The 17,017-nt window shown below is 39.7% G+C and overlaps 1 protein-coding gene across 10 annotated transcripts in view; it reads left to right on the top strand.

The window, feature by feature from the left end:
• The window catches only part of LOC108678998 (transducin-like enhancer protein 4), a 44,865-nt gene that overhangs the window by 12,727 nt on the left and 15,121 nt on the right, over window positions 1-17,017 (top strand). For 2 of the 10 annotated variants that reach the window (XM_018167496.2, XM_047879636.1), the window contains exons 6-9: window positions 34-108; window positions 4,194-4,229; window positions 7,870-8,032; window positions 10,884-10,982. In XM_018167496.2, the coding sequence (XP_018022985.1) occupies window positions 34-108; window positions 4,194-4,229; window positions 7,870-8,032; window positions 10,884-10,982 (373 nt within the window). Of the gene's footprint in view, window positions 1-33; window positions 109-4,193; window positions 4,230-7,869; window positions 8,033-10,874; window positions 10,983-17,017 lie in introns of all 10 variants that reach the window. The other 8 variants (XM_047879640.1, XM_047879638.1, XM_047879639.1 and 5 more) reach the window with 8 other exon arrangements.

Raw genomic sequence — 17,017 nt, 5'->3', positions numbered from 1 at the left:
CCAAAGGTATAATTTAATACGGTTTTATTGCAGCACCAGCAACAGGTGGCGGCGGCCATTGAGAGGGCCAAGCAGGTGACCATGACGGAGCTTAACGCCATCATCGGGGTGAGTGACGACTGCCGCTGCTTCTATATCTACCTTAATCTCTACTATTCTTCTGTGCTTGCTTTATTACTTCTACTTTATTTCCATCTTCATTAAACGTCGATTTCCATCTCTGCTTAATAAATAAGTCTCCAGGAATATTAGTAAACTTGTTTCCTGTCGTTAGATATCTTGTGTCCTGATTTTTTCTTTTAAAACTTCATTCCTAATTCTGTTTTGGAAGTTTAGAAAAGTTGGAAGGCGAAAATCGTCCATATTGGTGAAATTAATTTAAGATAAAGTCGTTGCTGTTATCCTTCAATAGTTTTCTACGGTTGCAGTCGTAATTTTACTTTTGATTTTCTGAACGCGAAAAGAATGGGCATGAGCAACTTTGCTATCAATGTTACTGGATTTGGTTGTTTTTATTACGTTATTGGTATTTTTTGTATTGAGGCTAATCCGTTGAACGCTGATTAGATTTTGTACGTATCAGTACAGTCATGTCATTTCCCATGAGCCAACTTGCTATGTTATGGAAAAGCGTTACAATTTTTTAGCCTGGAACTTATGATACGTATATAAACATGGCTGTGGATGGCTCATAATATGGTAATGGGAGTTCTCGTTACTTTGAATGTTATTGGAATGAATTTTATATACACCGAAGCTAAAGTCTTAAGTTATTGAACCGGTACGACCACACGCACTCACTGTTCTCTTATTCATTGCATTGGGTGAACATGCAGAATGCACATCCCGACTTGTATCAAGTCTCTTTCATTGAAACCTTGTCTATGATCATAGGCTTCAGTTCGAGTGAGCTTAAAGGTGCCTTCGTTAATAATACCACGCATCTCATGAATACCTAAGCACCTTTATTAACAAGTCTAAATTAGCGCTGCACTGTCCTACAGTCCATCGTCCAACGCTGGCCATGCGTGTAAGTGCCATTGATTTTTTTTCTTTAGGTTAGAAACGCTAAGAGATTTTATGTGTAATCGAATTTGTGGAGTGCATGACTTCCATGCTCGACTGGCCCCGTACGTGCTCGCTTCAATTCATGTATCGATAAACTTCTGTAAAAAGAATTCGCTGTGAAAGAAATATGATAACTTGATAGGGAATAATACACTCGTTCATGGTGATCGTATTATACCATGAAAGATCCTGACTCGCTAATGCTAGGTCGTAGGAAATACGCGCGATTTTAGCTGGTTTATTGGACGGCTGTGCATGATGTGGCTCTCGCAAACCGCGCCATTATTGGGCTCACTAATGAAAGGTTTTTTGTGCCACATGGGGTTTGGTTAGGAGGCGTCTCCGCTGGTTTTTTTAGTTCCGCGTTTGATATGATCGTGAACTGACAAGTTTTTAAAGACTTGTTTGTGCCGCTGCTCGCCTCGGAGCAATCAAGTTATGGGACAGCGTTGTTGTTTTGTCACAATTGGAGGACAGCGATTCGTTATTTAACTAAAGCGCTTTAATCAGCAATGTCAGCCGACCGACGAATTCGGACTTTAAAAGGCGTTCAATAGCTGTAAAATTTTGAATATTTACGTTGAACATTGATTCTTTTTTAAGATTTCTTGATTTATTACGATGACACGTAACAAATACGGAACCTTATATAGTTTTCGGCACGTTTGCTTGAATTTCATTCAATTATTTTCAACAATATTTATTTTATTTCAACAACGTTTCTGTTTTTGCTAAACGATTCATTTTCGTATCAAAATTGACTCTCAATGGCATAAATACAATACCTGCAGAAAACTCATTTGAAGATCCTGCAAATTATTGAAAACAGTAAGCTCCATCGTCCGAATCACACCTAATGGACACTCCTCTTAAGTCCATCTAGGTCATGAGTCTCTAGCGATGTCGACTGCTGGTAGGTTGAACGATCATTCAATGAATCGATAATGTAAAATTTCCTTGCATATCTCTGCGATCATTATTGCGATTTATTCATCGTTCATTTGCATGAAGTCGGTGTCAAATCAAAGATAAATCCAAGAATATATCCATGTCCCAACAAAGTTAAGGGAGCTTCAATTTCTTGCTCCACGCAATATGCATGTCCGCATGTCAAGCGAACTCTTCAATAACGTACTCTCAGTGCTAAAAAAATTACTGTATACAAAATTTGCAGGACGGAGGATATCGACGTACTCTTGAATTCTACGCTTCATGCGTTTAACATTCACCTCGGAATGATAGCTGCATGGTGCTGAATTTCCAATGGATTGGTTCAGTTGTTCAGCCCCGGTATTTCGATTTGTTTGTTTTCATGAATTCAAACGTCCCTTGGAATAATCATAACAACGAGTTTCACCGGCATGGATTAGGAATTTCAAGCTAAAATAGTTCGATGGACATTTTATTGAACCCTGAATTTCGTCCCAATGTTCTTTTGTGTGTTCATTATATCAGGATTTTGTATCGGTTACATCCGTTACATTCGATGCTTACAATTTTTCATATGGTGCTTACAAAAAATCTGCTTTGAAATTTCACCGGATAAACGTCATCTTTTCTTGGCCACTGATAGTGCAATTAAAATCATATGAAAAACAGATGTTCTCGTATTGAGTCATTCTGCATTTAGACCCACGTCTCGCAAGTTTATCGTGTTTGACAATTGGAGTTTACGGCTTTAATGAAGACATGCTTGGCCGTAACTACGTTGACTCACGCGATATGTCATCGCCGACACGCCATGCAACGTCCCATGCACTTGTTGCACGAGTGTCCGCACATCGACAGTTAAATTTACAGATCTGTAGTTTTTCTGGCACTGAAATGTTCAAGTATCTTGCTCGAGATTTTCGTTCAAATTATCAGAGGAGTTTTTTAACTTTTACTCAATTAATTGATGAAGCCGTGTTTAAATTTAGCAACGTAGGTGGGCCAATACGAAAAATAGATATTGCGATCGGCAGCTAGAAGATAAGGTTCAATAGAGTATTGCCGCATAACTTTTTGTGTGGAATTAGTTTGAAAGCTAGTTCATTCGCCAGGCCCGGCAATATGAGTTTGAGCGTGCACTTGTAGGTCGAATAACGCAGGTCAAATTGAGTCTACTGGCTGTCGAATTCAATGATGTGCCAAAAATAAAATATTTTTTCGTTTTTTTTTAAATTTCTCCTCTGCTTTTTTCCTCTTGTTTTTCGACTGTTTCTTTTTATCATTATATTTTACGATCATTTCTCTTCACTGCTCCGTTATAATAAATAATCATCTTTCTTATTCCTTAATATGTATTTTTATAATTTAATGCCCGAAAGTTTATCGTTGCTTTCATGTATACATATTTATTCCTGCTACAGGTGCGCATGTTTATCACTTACTCTTAATTAATTAAACCGGCGAGTGATTTACAGATGATGAGTTGTGAATTACTCGCATAAACTTGCTCAATCTTCTTCTATTGTGAAATTTTTAATATATCAATTATATTTAGGTAATGAATGTCAGAGCCATTACATTTATGTGTGTCGATGCAAGATTTTTGGTTCATGTCGCTCAATGTATTGAGAAGCGAGCTCTCCCTTTTATTAGCTCGACTCCTAACAGAAGCCAAGTCCGTCCATCCTGAGTAAGTTAAGAACATTTCATCTTCCTCATTTCATTCATTGCTATGTTTTCGGAAGCTCCTTAATATTTACAATCGGATGGATGTTGTTTCTTGACGGTTTTTTACAGGGAATCACGAGTCTCTTTAAGATCAGAAAATATAGTAAAACGTCATCGAAATGAGTGTTGCATTGTTTACCGGTTCTTGATATCAGTACTGTTATGGCAACCAGATTGCTAATACTAAATAGTTTCAACATTGCCTATTTTTCAGCAGAAATGTTTTGTTTATATCCTGAACTTGAAAAAATGTGCATTTCAATTGCATCCGTTGCCATGGCACCAAATTTGATTAAGAACCAGTTGCAAGGGTAACTTAAATACGTCATTACTTTTCTGCTTTATTGTACGGCATGATAATGACGATGTGTCACTGCTGCATGTCGTGATCGTCTGCCCAAATTTCACAATTAATGGAGTCCTTTCATTGTTCTCTTTCTGGTTGTGATGATGATGACGGATGGCAGCAGCAGCAACAGCGACAAGATTTGCCTCGACTTTTGGTTAGTATTGCCGCTGCTGCCGCGTACACACATTCTTATATTAAATAAATTCTGAACAGGCCGCTCGCTGTACATGAAAATTCCCTCACTCGTACGCCGCTGGCTCGATGAGAAAGTCGCACGATCTTAACATTTTTGTTCCTTATGAATCGTGGTATTCATTCGTTAATGACACAACCATGAAAATTCTCGCTTGCAAATTGATGTGAATTCGCTAATGAGATTCAATAATTAAGCTATTATCTCCTAATTTCTTGAAAATTACATTAAATCAATAATTATGTTAATAATCAAATGTAATACTCGAAGATGAAATAAGTGAGATAAACAAAATTCATGGTTGCAATTTGGTCAGTAGTAGCGGCGACTCTCTCTGCAGCAGCCGACGGAGTATAGAAGCATCACGTGAGCTGGACTTTGATTCAAAATTCCTCCCCTGGAAGCCAAACCGAATTTGAGTGCAGACACGTCAACTGACAACAACATGAGGATTTTTTTTAAATTTCTCACGCAATCACGTTGCAAAAGTTAAATTACAATACAATGGGAATCCCTTTATTCTACTTCAGAATGTTAACGCTGGAAAACTTCTAATTATCTCGTCTAATTTTTACGAGGAGTTTCATATTTTAATCTATATTGTTTGTTCATCATGAGCGAGCGTTACAAGATAATTCTGAGCTGTACCTGAACTGAATTTGTACATGTCATTACCGGTTGTCAGTTGACGATGTATGGAGCTCTTCTTTTTTGTCCTTATTGAGCAGTAAATTATTAAATTTACCAGTAAGTACTCTTATAATCGAGCGGCTTCAGTTTTATAAACTAACGAAACATTTGAAAGACTAGCTGGATTTTATAACTTTTTGATACGTAACTGTGTGTCAAGCTTTACAGAGTGTGTGACCAGGAATCAGTTCGTGTAAATATTGCAAAGTCTTTAAACTTTGAAATTATTCTTAGTACACTCAATGTATAGAGTACAAGTAACTCTAATACGCAATAGTTCCAATATAAATGATTTTGATCGCCAAATGCACAATCGCACTAGCTTTTCGATTCTCTAAATCAGACTAAACTCGAGCCTCATCGCCACATTACCTCCTCAAGTATAAAAATGTATGCGTAAAGCATTTCACTATATCATTCCTGCGTCCTAATGGGGTTTATGGGGTTTCATTCACTTCCCAACATAAGTCATTCTATAATATAATGACTTAGTTTACCATGTCAAATCCGTAACACGAATACGTGAGAGAAGAGTAGAGGCACGTGCACGGATATGTTTGTGCATATACACGGGTTGATTGTCTCGCAGATAACTTGGTACTACACAATGGTAGCTTGACGCACTACAATGTTTCACTATTAAAGTTGCATAACAAACGATCTCTGTTGTTGTTGCTGCTGCACTATTGATTTAATTGGTTTTATGGACGATGTTATGTGTGTCTAACTACTGTACTCCTTCATTATTTTTGTCTTTTAAAGCTTGCTTTCGACTGTGTTTTGCTTCTGTTTGGTGCTTTCTAGAGCTGGTGGAAATCTCGGTGTTATATCTTTATTCGATGGCAGTTGGTTGCACGGCATTCACACGCTGGATGGTGGAAAAATAATCGGTTCAATTCCTCTCTATAAAAAGGCACTGAAATTCCAATTAATACTGGTGAATAATATGACTGTATAGAAATGAAATGCCTCTGGACACCTGTTAATATTTATAATCGGACATACTGCATTTAAATTACGATTCATAGTCGAACGACTGATCAGGTAAATTATAGCCGTATCGTGATTTATTCAATGCGAATACTGATAGAGTAATGATTAATAATCAATGCGAGGACTGATATCCTTATCATGATCAGTATAAAACTCGTGGACTGATTGTACCAAGATTAGTAGACTATTCACTGATTGTATTATCAGTATAAATTATACAATTCTGTGCCTGTATTATTAATCAGTATTCGATTGCTCTAAATCGAGCAATTTACTTACCTAGCAGGTGATCCGTATTGCATGTCCGGCTATGTCTTGACTGCTCATCAATTGTGTAAACTTTCCAACTTTTACCTGACGTCAACTCTCGGTCCTCATAATTCCAATGACATCGCTAATAAGATATGCGAGACGTGCCGTCTAAAATTATGGCTTTGGTTCATAAATACACCAAGAAGTTTATGCATATTAAATGGTGATTGCTTGCCCATAATGCATGCCGTAGCTTCTGGTCCATGTCATGTACTCGGCGGCGGCACTTCTTTGATCTTCACTATATCAGCGCGGCTGCATTTTTGACCACGAGCTATCGTTTCTTATGCCATCCGTGCAGCTAATTATGTCGCTTCTTGACCTTCCAAGGACCGCGTTCGCGAATTATGCTGCAGGGTTAAGTGGCACAAATGCCCATGCTTTGGTTGCAAATAGACTTGCATTAGGAAAGCACTTTGCTTCCTTTTATTGGTTAGTGGATTGGCTCCATCCTCTGAGCGGTACAGTCCAAATTGTTTTTCTTTTAACTAAGCCTATTGACGAATTGAAGTTAAGGCTAGGCCTCTATGTCGTGTGTTGTAAACATTTGTTCTCAGAGTGGCTGCTATTTGCTCATCACATGGTGCATTATTTTATCTTTTTCACTTTCTTATTTCTGTCTTTAATTTCGAGTAACTCATGAAAAGTTCGTCTTTCGGTGGTTCATCGTTGATCGGTATGTCATTTTTTGTGTCTCACTTCTTTTTGTATCTGGCGCCTCTTTACTAACCTGGTACGGTACTAATTGTTAAGGGCCTCATGCTAAGGTACGAATTTCGGTAATTTATTTATTTGTTATTTTTTTACGTTAGCTGAATCTTCATTCCGCTTTCGGTTCCGATTGACCAACTCAACCTTGAATTTCATAAGCAAGTGTCTATGTTCTTTTAATGTATTCACTAGAACCGGTCTTTGTTCACTGGCTGTTGCTTTATTAACCCGGTAGCTTTCGTTGCTCAACTACGCAATTGCTCCCTCAACTCATCTGCATTCCCCTAACAGTTTCATTACTACTGTTTTATTCATAACCTCGTATGTAAATAAATACGTTCATTGCATATTCACTCTTCTCGTAATATTTCTCAACTTGAGGAGCATCGCATTTTTTACTTCAACTTCGCCTTATTTTATAATTGTTGCCTCGTGCTTAAAATAAAGTAAGTTGATTTTCTTCTACTCTTCTTCCTGTCCATGGGTTTAAGTGACGCTACCTCTTTTTTTAATTTTGTTGTTATTTTGGCAGTATTTTCCCTTGGTTTCCGGCTATTCCCGGTCTTCTACGTTTTGCAATAGATTTGCTTGGTTATTTTCAGAAAATCTTTTATAACCTTCCCAATGCAGTGTCATATTTTCGGCGGCGATTTTTTTTATAAGATATCGACTTATATGCTTGCTAGATTTGAGTAGCATGGTGCGCACATGTTTCTAGGCGCGTTCTAACGTGTTCTCTTATGCGTGTTATAACGTGTTCTCTTAATGCGTGTTATAACGTGTTCTCTTATGCGTGTTATAACGTGTTTTCTGATGCGTTTTAGTACGTATATTATATGCGTGATATGACATGCACTTCTATGCGTGTTCTAACGTGTTGGTTTGTGTGTGCCAGCAACAGATGCAGGCTCAGCAAGCAGCTCTACCACACGCCGGACATCCTCCTCTACCTCTAGGGCCCCATCCTGCCCTACCAGGCCTACCTACTCTACCTCCCTCCTCTGCTGCTAGTGAGTGGCTACCACTTGCTGCTAGTGAGTGGCAACCACTTACTGCTAGTGAGTGGAAACCACGTGCGTGTTATATATTAATCAGGAGATATGTAGGTGCAGACAGGTAGGGTACCTATTACTTTTTCAGGTACTTGCATCGTATGTAGTTGAGAGTAGGTTTAGTTGATGCGTGGTATCAGCTATGTAGTGTTGCAGGCAGATAGGAAGGAGTGTTTGGTAGTATTATGTAGTATTGGATACAATATTGGTTTGTGTTTAATCATGTAGATATGTAGTATTAAAGTTGAATACAATATTGGTTTGCGTTTAATCATGTAGATATGTAGTATTAAAGTTGAATACAATATTGGTTTGTATTTAATCATGTAGATATGTAGAATTAAAGGAATTGTTATGGATATTAGGTACCGGATTTGCGTAGTATTGAAGACAGGAATCGTATCGTTGCTGCTCGGTGCATAAGTTGTTAAGTACATGACAGTATTACTAGTTGCTGTACAGAACGTGTGCACTGTGAAATATTTAAGGCTTATTCAGATATTGTTAAAGACTGAAGGTAAAATTGGAAGTTGCATGATACTGTAAGTTTTCCATATTGATGACAGAATCGGTCGTTGAATGATTGTTGGGTATTCTAAGGGGGGTATTGTTGGGTATTAAGTAAGAATGTGGGGTGTTAAGTTTAAATTTGTTGCTTTGAATGTTCTAGACGAACATATTCATGGTTCACATTACAAGTTAAATAAAATACTAATGAATGAGTGATGATAATAGAATAAGTTATATATTTGTTAGTATGTGACGTATTATATAGTCAAATGGGGTAAGACAGGATATAGTCAAATGGGGTAAGACAGGATCGCAGCCTTCATGGGGTAAGAAAGGACCAGCCCATGGCGTGCATTCTAATTGCACTGAATTTAATTTGAAAGAAGAATATGTTAGAGCAATCATTGCATGCCATTTCAGTGTTTGTCACAACCCTCTTCTGCAAATAATGAATTTCTGGCTAATTTTTAAAGAAAACCTATGTAAAGAAGGGTCACAAAATAGTTAACTCTGTTTGAGAAATAAGCTCTATCTAATGACAAAAAATTTTTTGGCCATGTTTGTGGTAAATTGTGGATGAGTGGATGTAGGCAGGTAACCTCAAGTAATAGGCAACTTTTTAGACATACTAGGCATTCCTACCTGCTACCATCACTGCTTGACATGTATTCTAAAATGGGGTAAAAAAGGACCAGACATGGGGTAAGACAGGACCACTAAATGATCCTGTTTTACCACACAAGTGGTCCTATCTTACCCCACAAATGGTCCTGTCTTACCCCTTAAATGGTCCTCTATTACCCTACAGTTTATAAAAAATAGTTTATAAATGAATATATTATTGTGTAGTACATGGAGTATTTTGGTCAAAATTTTTATCTTTTGCTCAAACTCCATTATAACTTGTTAGCTTTTTTAATTAGAGAAATTTAGGCACTATTTTAAATTGCATCAAAGGGATATAGAAATAGGGATGTCTTTTCCCATTAGTGAGCCACAGAACGAGTATGTGAAAGATTGGCTGGGGGAAAAATCACTGTGTGAAACATGAAAAATAATTATGATCACAACTCGGTGAGAGGGCATGAGCTATGTTTGAAGAAGTGCACCACAAATGCAGTTAGCAAGAAAACACATGATGTCTGACACTACTTAAGTTATTATCCATTGGTTTTATTACAATTTGATAAATTTTTCAGACAATGACACTGATGGAATATACATGAAGCATTTAGCAGTGCTCTACAATGAACCAAAGCCAACCCACTATTACTATGCTTAACAAAGTTTTCTCGTGACAAAAACTTCAATGTGACTGATATTAGAGTTGACTTCCTGCAACACAAAACAGTAACAAGTGGTTGATTAATCAAACAATGTGTTTGTAGATGGATAATATTGAATATCAGATTTGTACTTTTATTAAAAACCTTGTAACATAAGAATTGCCAGTTGGTCCTGTCTTACCCCATGCCTGGTCCCATCTTACCCCAGTGGGGTAAGATGGGACCAGCTCACTTTTTTTAATCTGTACAGAAAACTATGTTAGATGCAAAATGTCTGAGTTGTAGCTTAGAAGCCCATTGCATAACTACACCTTGTGATAGGTTTAGGGTTTTTTAGTTATTCATGGTATAGATGCTACAGCCTTGTTAGTGATTTCGGTCCTGTCTTACCCCATCTGACTATATAATAGTGATTAAGTCAATAGTTTTTTAGAATCTCCCTTTATTACTCAAATGTATGAACTCATGAACAGTTAGAATATCTTATAGCGACCAATATATCAGCACGGATTCCTAGCAAAGACTAGAGCAATGCAATTGCATAACAATGAACTAATTCAGCTGGAGAATGTCTTGTACGTGTACAATGTATGTTTGTCAGTGTAAGCTAAAGTGTAGGATGGTGTAGTAGATTAAAATAATATAAGCGAGTAAAATACCTATTATTTATAGTTGGCATGTGACTAGATCCTGGCGTATATAGGTTGGATGATTATTCATTTATCATGTTACTGATTATCATGCCTCTGATTAAGCAAGCTGATTTTAACTGATAATGTACTTCATGTTCACTGGTTTTATAAGTGATGAATAAATCTATGTTTGTTGACTTAACCATATTGATTATATTATCTAAGCACGTTGAATCACTATTTAAAAATTATAATGAAACCATATACATATGGGTGTGAGCGTTTATAATGTTTAGGGTTTATGCTGGCTGAAATTTATTGATGATGCTTCCTTGTTACAATTGATATGAAGGATAATTAATTTTTTGTTTATTCCTAAGATGGGTTTGACACGACGAATAATCGAATATGATGCTCCTGATTGGGCAGGCTTGCTGTCAGGTCTCTCAGGCTCGCTTGTGGGCCCCGGCGCCCACCCTCTCACCTTACTCAACTCCAAACACATCCTGCACAGAGACGACGCCACGCGTGAGTACCTGCACTCTTGTACTGTTGTAGTGTCTGTACTGTGCTCATCTCACTGTGCACTGTTCATATCTCTTCTCTGTGCATTTAGTACATTTTCTAACTGTGCATTTCGGTACTAGAGTACTACTCCCTATCTCGGGTACCTCTCCTCTCTTTGCACTGTACACATCTCCTTGTGCACTGTTCATATCTTTTCCCTGTGCATTTAGTACATTTCGGTACATTTAGTACATTTTCGGTACTAGAGTACTACTCCCTATCTCGGGTACCTCTCCTCCCTTCGCACTGTACACATCTCCTTGTGCACTGTTCATATCTCTTCCCTGTACATTTAGTACATCTTCTCCCTAGCTGTGCATTTCGGTACTCGAGTACTCCTTCTTCTTATCTCGAGTACCTCGCACGGTGCACATGTCGTCCCTGTGCATTTAGTACAAATCTTCATTGTGCATTGAGCACATTTACATGTGATGTCTTTGCATTGCGCTTATCTCCCTGTGATCTCTTCCCTTTCATCTCTATAGATGCCATACAGATGATCTCTTAACAACTATGCATGGCAGCAGTGAAACACTTCATCATAATGACGAGACCATACGTGGAAAATGTGTCGAATTTTGCGTAATTCGTCGTCACACATCGCTTCCTGTTGTGGAGCTGACCGAATAATGAAAGGCTGAAAATTCAAGGGCACGGCGCTTGTGGTTTCACTTGTCACGAAATTCAAACATGTTTACAGTAGGGTCGTGTATATTCGTCATCAATTTCCGATCAATCAACTGCGTGCGATTTGCTCGTCCATTACTTGCACAAGGTCGTATTTTACGGTGGTAATAACTTCCTGAAAGCTGCTCAAGTTGCGGCTTGCAGGTTCGTTGGTGCTGCCCATGCGTCGTCACTGTAGGGAAATATCACACTTTGGCTCCTCTAACTGCCTTCGAATTACTGTGTTGTTGAGCTTGATTTGGTATCATCCGAACTGCAATTTGTTGGCGAGCCGAAGGTAATTGGCGCTCATTACCATGACATGTTTTCTTGTCGTGTATATCTAGCCTTGCACAGTAATGGTACAAGCGCAGTTACGCTGCGTGATCCGGGTTGTCAGGAGGCCACAAAAAATGGAAATGATTGCGCAAATTGCATTGTTATTGTGACGCTTACGACGAAATGCGCCGGCATTTGCGTTAGATCATAGCGATACTGCGCCGCGGCTGACGCTTGTGCGCGAGAAGGCGCCCATTACGCGAGATTATTGCTTTGCCAGCCTGGCCTGGTGCTGGGGGGTTTATAGGGGTGTGTAGTGGGGGGATGAGCGTGTGAAATGATGGGTGTGAAATGATAGGGGTGAGCGTGTGAAATGATGGGTGTGAGCGTGTGGAATGATGGGGTGAGCGTGTGAAATGATGGGGGTGAGCGTGTGGAATGATGGGTGTGAGCGTGTGGAATGATGGGTGTGAGCGTGTGGAATGATGGGAGTGAGCGTGTGGAATGATGGGTGTGAGCGTGTGAGATGATGGGTGCGAGCGTGTGAAATGATGGGAGTGAGCGTGTGGAATGATGGGTGTGAACGAGTGGAATGATGGGTGAGAGCGCATAAAATTAGGGGCGTTGGGTGTATAAAGGAGGATTTGAGCGTGTAAAAAGATGGACATAAGCGTATATATAGCGTGTAAACTTGTGGATGTGACTCGCAATTAATTGATGCGGCTATGTTTATGATGTGCTACTCATACACACGGTCTAGATTGCATTGAGCACTGCTGCGTTTTGTGTTTGTGTTCTCAGCTTCACGATCGTATAAATAGTATCGACATCCCTACGTCATCATCACGTAAGTTTACTGACATTGCAAAAATCTTTACTAGTAACATTTTTTTTTAAGAAATTCGTACCTACACCTCACCCCAGTCGGTGCGGATGATACGCCGTCGCTGAGCACGTCCGACTAAGGGCCTCACGTCGCGCCGTGTTTTGGTCTTCGTCTCCACCAAGCCGAGACCTTCCTTCCTCTTCGTCTTTTTTTGCTGCCTCAGCTGAAGCTTGCCTCCGTGTTTGCTGCCAATGTTTGCCCTCGTGTTTGCTGTGATGTTTGCAGAGGCCGTGTTGGTTGGGGACGTTGGCACTCCCCCTCTAAAGCCCCCTGGGGCAATCCTGCCTCGCTTTTTTCGTCCCCTCGAGCCTCTCTTGATCCGAGGAACCTAATCCCACTTCGCGCTCCCTAACCCAATGAATTTACCTGCATCCCAGCTGGCTTCATTTATCCGTGAGGGACTAATGATCCTGTTCGCGTAATGGTTCCGGCATACAGCACGTAAATCGAGTTATCGCAAATAGGAAGGGAAAATGGTTGTGAAGATTAAGATCGAGCGTTGTGTGGCTTCTGCACGGTGCGGCTTTTGATAGATGAGATGTCCGATTGAATTTTTATGCTTTTGAGTGACTTGTCCGCTATACAAACATTCTATTATTTGCTTTAAGCGTTTTATCTGATCCAGATTTAATCCGCGCGCTGAGATGATGGATATTGGAAACAACTTCCTGTGTCAGCTGAATGTTGGATTTCTATTTAAGCTACATTTTGATGAGCTATGTCTACGCCGTACATCTCTGTTGTACTCTGCTATGCGTTACCGAGCTGCACATGGTGTTGCTGTGCGGTTCATTGTGCTCTGCTCCGCGTTGCTGTGTGCCACTGTGCTGGACTGTGCGCTGTTGTACTGGGCTGTGCACAATGGTTCTCGGTTGTACACAATTGTGCTCGGTTGTGTGCCACTGTGCTAGGCTGTGCCTCACTGTGCTGAGCTGTGCTTTGCTGTACTGCGCTCTGTACTTTAGCATTTTTGCGCGGTGCAGCGAACACCCGCCAATCACATGCATGCTCGTTCCTGCGACGCTGGCCTGCAGTGCATGGGCCACGACTCGACTTGTGACATGTCCGACGCATGTGCGCCGACAGCGAGACACGCCGCGACTATTGAACTGTTTATACTGAGTACACACTCTACTATCCGAAATGTTGTAAAAAAAATTATAGTGATGCTTGGTCATTATAAGCAGTGGCATGAAAATTGTTGTTTCCTGTTGTTAAGTCAGCCTTTGGGGTTTTAGTCTCGATTACGTCATTACCCTCTACCACTGCATCACTAGTGCTGTATCACTATATCCTTTTGCGATGTTGGATTGCTATACATTGATTGATACATTGATTTACATTGATATGTGGCGAGCCAGGCCAGCTGTATTATGTTCGCCGCTAGAAGAAACTACATGAACTTGTTGATTATAGTGTGTGTTTTCTTATCTTGTATGCAAATTAACTGCACTGATACTTCGATAGGTGCTGTGGAATATTTGTTCTCTCTTGGTCCAGGTGCCGGCGATGGATCAGCAACACTTATAATACAAAAGATTAGCAGACATTTGCATCGCAATATTTCATGCGGACTGCACACATTAAACAAATACTCAATATGCAGGCCTCCACGCTAAACGCATTACTGTCGCATGCGTGTATACTTTATAGTACAGGAATAGTGAGCATGTTTTCTTAACACATTATACACATACTGCCCTACTGAGTAAACAGGCCTCCTGTACTCAGAGCATATTACCATGTATAGCACACATTCACAGTATACAACACTTAAAACACCCTCACTGGGCTCCATACATCTCCCTGTTCCGCACAGAGCCCCGTATGTACACACACCATGTGTTGTGTTTACTCTGGTGTGCGACGATCGAGACTGCGTGTGTGTCTTGCGTGTTGACACAGAATGTGTACCGTGCGTGTTGACACAGTGTGTGTACCGTGTATTGTTTGCGTGTTTGCCGCTGCCCCATCGCCCTGTTGACTCTGTCTTCATCCCAGTGTTTGCTCTGTCTACCCATGCACTCCTAGTCTCCATCCCTTGTGCTTTATTTTCGTCCATCTTCTTATTCATTGTTCGTGCTCGTATTTTGTCATATTCCCTTTATAATAGCTACGTATTCATATTTCCGATTCTCTATTTTTATTGTTTTTAATTTTTTAATACTCCTGGTCACATTCTTATCCTTCGTCTGCTATATATCTCAGTGCCATCAGAGTTATGCAAAAAATTTTATGATTTTTGTTTTCCTTGGAATCCTTCAAATCCTTCCTATCAGCGTTTCAAATGTCGTCAAAGCCCTTAAACGATTTATAATATTACAAAATTGCACTAAAAAATCATTCGAGTTAACTAATGTGATAAAAACAGTTGGCCGTTGAGATCCAAAGCTTAACTAACATCAAATAATTCTGGTTACCTTGCAAGAATAAGTTCTAGGCGCTGCTGGTGTTGAAGCGACGGTTGCGCTCTCGAGTTACATAGAAGATGTTGACAGTGGAAGTTGCCTGCTGTTGACTCTTCGTGCTCTGGCTCTGGAGAATCACCTTGCTCCTACTCATCTTGCTGTTTACATGGAAACATTGCTAAACCTTCCTGTCGCTATCCTTCACGGAAAACCGGGGGCTTTTGTTCGCGCTGGACTGCATGGCCCTCGTTTGCTATCTAACGCTCAACGTCATCATCTATATTGCAGAACTTTTTAGTTGCTGAGGTGTTTGTATTTCAAGAATTTGATTGCGTAAATTTTACATCGCACATAGCTTATAAATCTATTTCACTGCAGATAAAGTATCACGTCCGCTCACGTGGTCCAATCACGACAGTTGAAACAACTTGCTATTGTTCTTTGTTTTCGCCTTATGAAAATAATTGATCAGAATCTCTGGGATTGTTTCTTTTCATTTGGCTCTCAACCTTCTTAAATAAAAGGATATAGGCGAGTCATTTACCTATCATTGGTGGTACACATTATTTGAACGAAACTTGAAACTTTTTCGAACAAATAATTGGCCACAAAATTGTGGCCTCTCGGTACACCCGGTCTAATCTGCGGTCCACCGGTTGGCTGAGGAGCATCTCGAAGGTCGACGAGTTATCGGCATCTGTCGAGGTACATTTCTGCTGTGCAAGACTGTCGACCAACTCAGATAAGAGAGAAGATCCATTAGTGCTCGACTACCTCGAAGCTCCACCAGGTCTCTAGGTCCTGCTTCATGTTGCTGGCGCTTTCCAGTAGCCAGCTCGTTAAACTAATGACTTCTGCGATCTTATAGTCTTCACCGTGGCTCTTTAACCTGAAAGCTCTTCTGTCTGTCTTCCTTAGATTAGTTCAGCTAACCGATGCTGGAGATTTGTCCGTCCAAAATACACACACCTGCTGTTGTGATGTCAATCTTAACCCATAATTACTTGTATAAGGTATGAGTGATTTGAAGGGCTTTTTATCGTTTAAAGTTATTAATACCACGAAGCCAAATATTCGCTTGTGTTCCTGACTCTGTTATTGAACTCCATGTTTTCATTAATTTCTCATATGTTTTTGGTTCCGTATTAACCTAAAAGACTAGATGTGAAAGCATGCCTGCGTTATTATTATATATAATATTATATTATTATATACCGGCTGCTGCCTGTGTTATTTTTGGGAATACCTTTCAAAAAATCAGTCCCTTCAGCTTAAATTTAGCTCATATTATAGACCTTGATAATCAAATCTGCTATTTCTCAATAATTTAGGAATTTTTTTAGTTTCAAGGTGGAAACAGTAATCTTCCTGACAAAAGGCCAAACTAAAAGAAAAATTCTTTGACGTGTGGAACAAGGGGTGCACTATTACCACTATACGCTGCGTCTGGCTTTTAGCGTGCGTGAGACTTGTCGTGTACGACTTGGGGCTTGTGCAAATTTTTCCTTGGGTTATATGTTCAAATATATGGTCCAAACGCGCCCTTATTTCGTGCTCTTTAGCCTTTTATTGTTCAACTTTTTTCGATTGATTCAGTTGAATTGCATTGAATATTCGCTCGACGTGTTGACAATGCTTTATTGTCACAAGAATTTATGTCGAGTGGAGTATAAAATTGGAAATGTTTTAATTGGCCTAGTGATTGCATGAGGTAAAAATCATTTGGTATATGATTGTATTTGCTCCATTTTGTGTCT

The sequence above is a fragment of the Hyalella azteca genome, unplaced genomic scaffold, assembly GCF_000764305.2.
Source record: "Hyalella azteca isolate HAZT.00-mixed unplaced genomic scaffold, Hazt_2.0.2 contig3520, whole genome shotgun sequence".
Taxonomy (NCBI): domain Eukaryota; kingdom Metazoa; phylum Arthropoda; class Malacostraca; order Amphipoda; family Hyalellidae; genus Hyalella; species Hyalella azteca.
The sequence above is the reverse complement of the archived record's forward strand: the minus strand, read 5'-3'. Positions and strand labels throughout refer to the sequence as shown.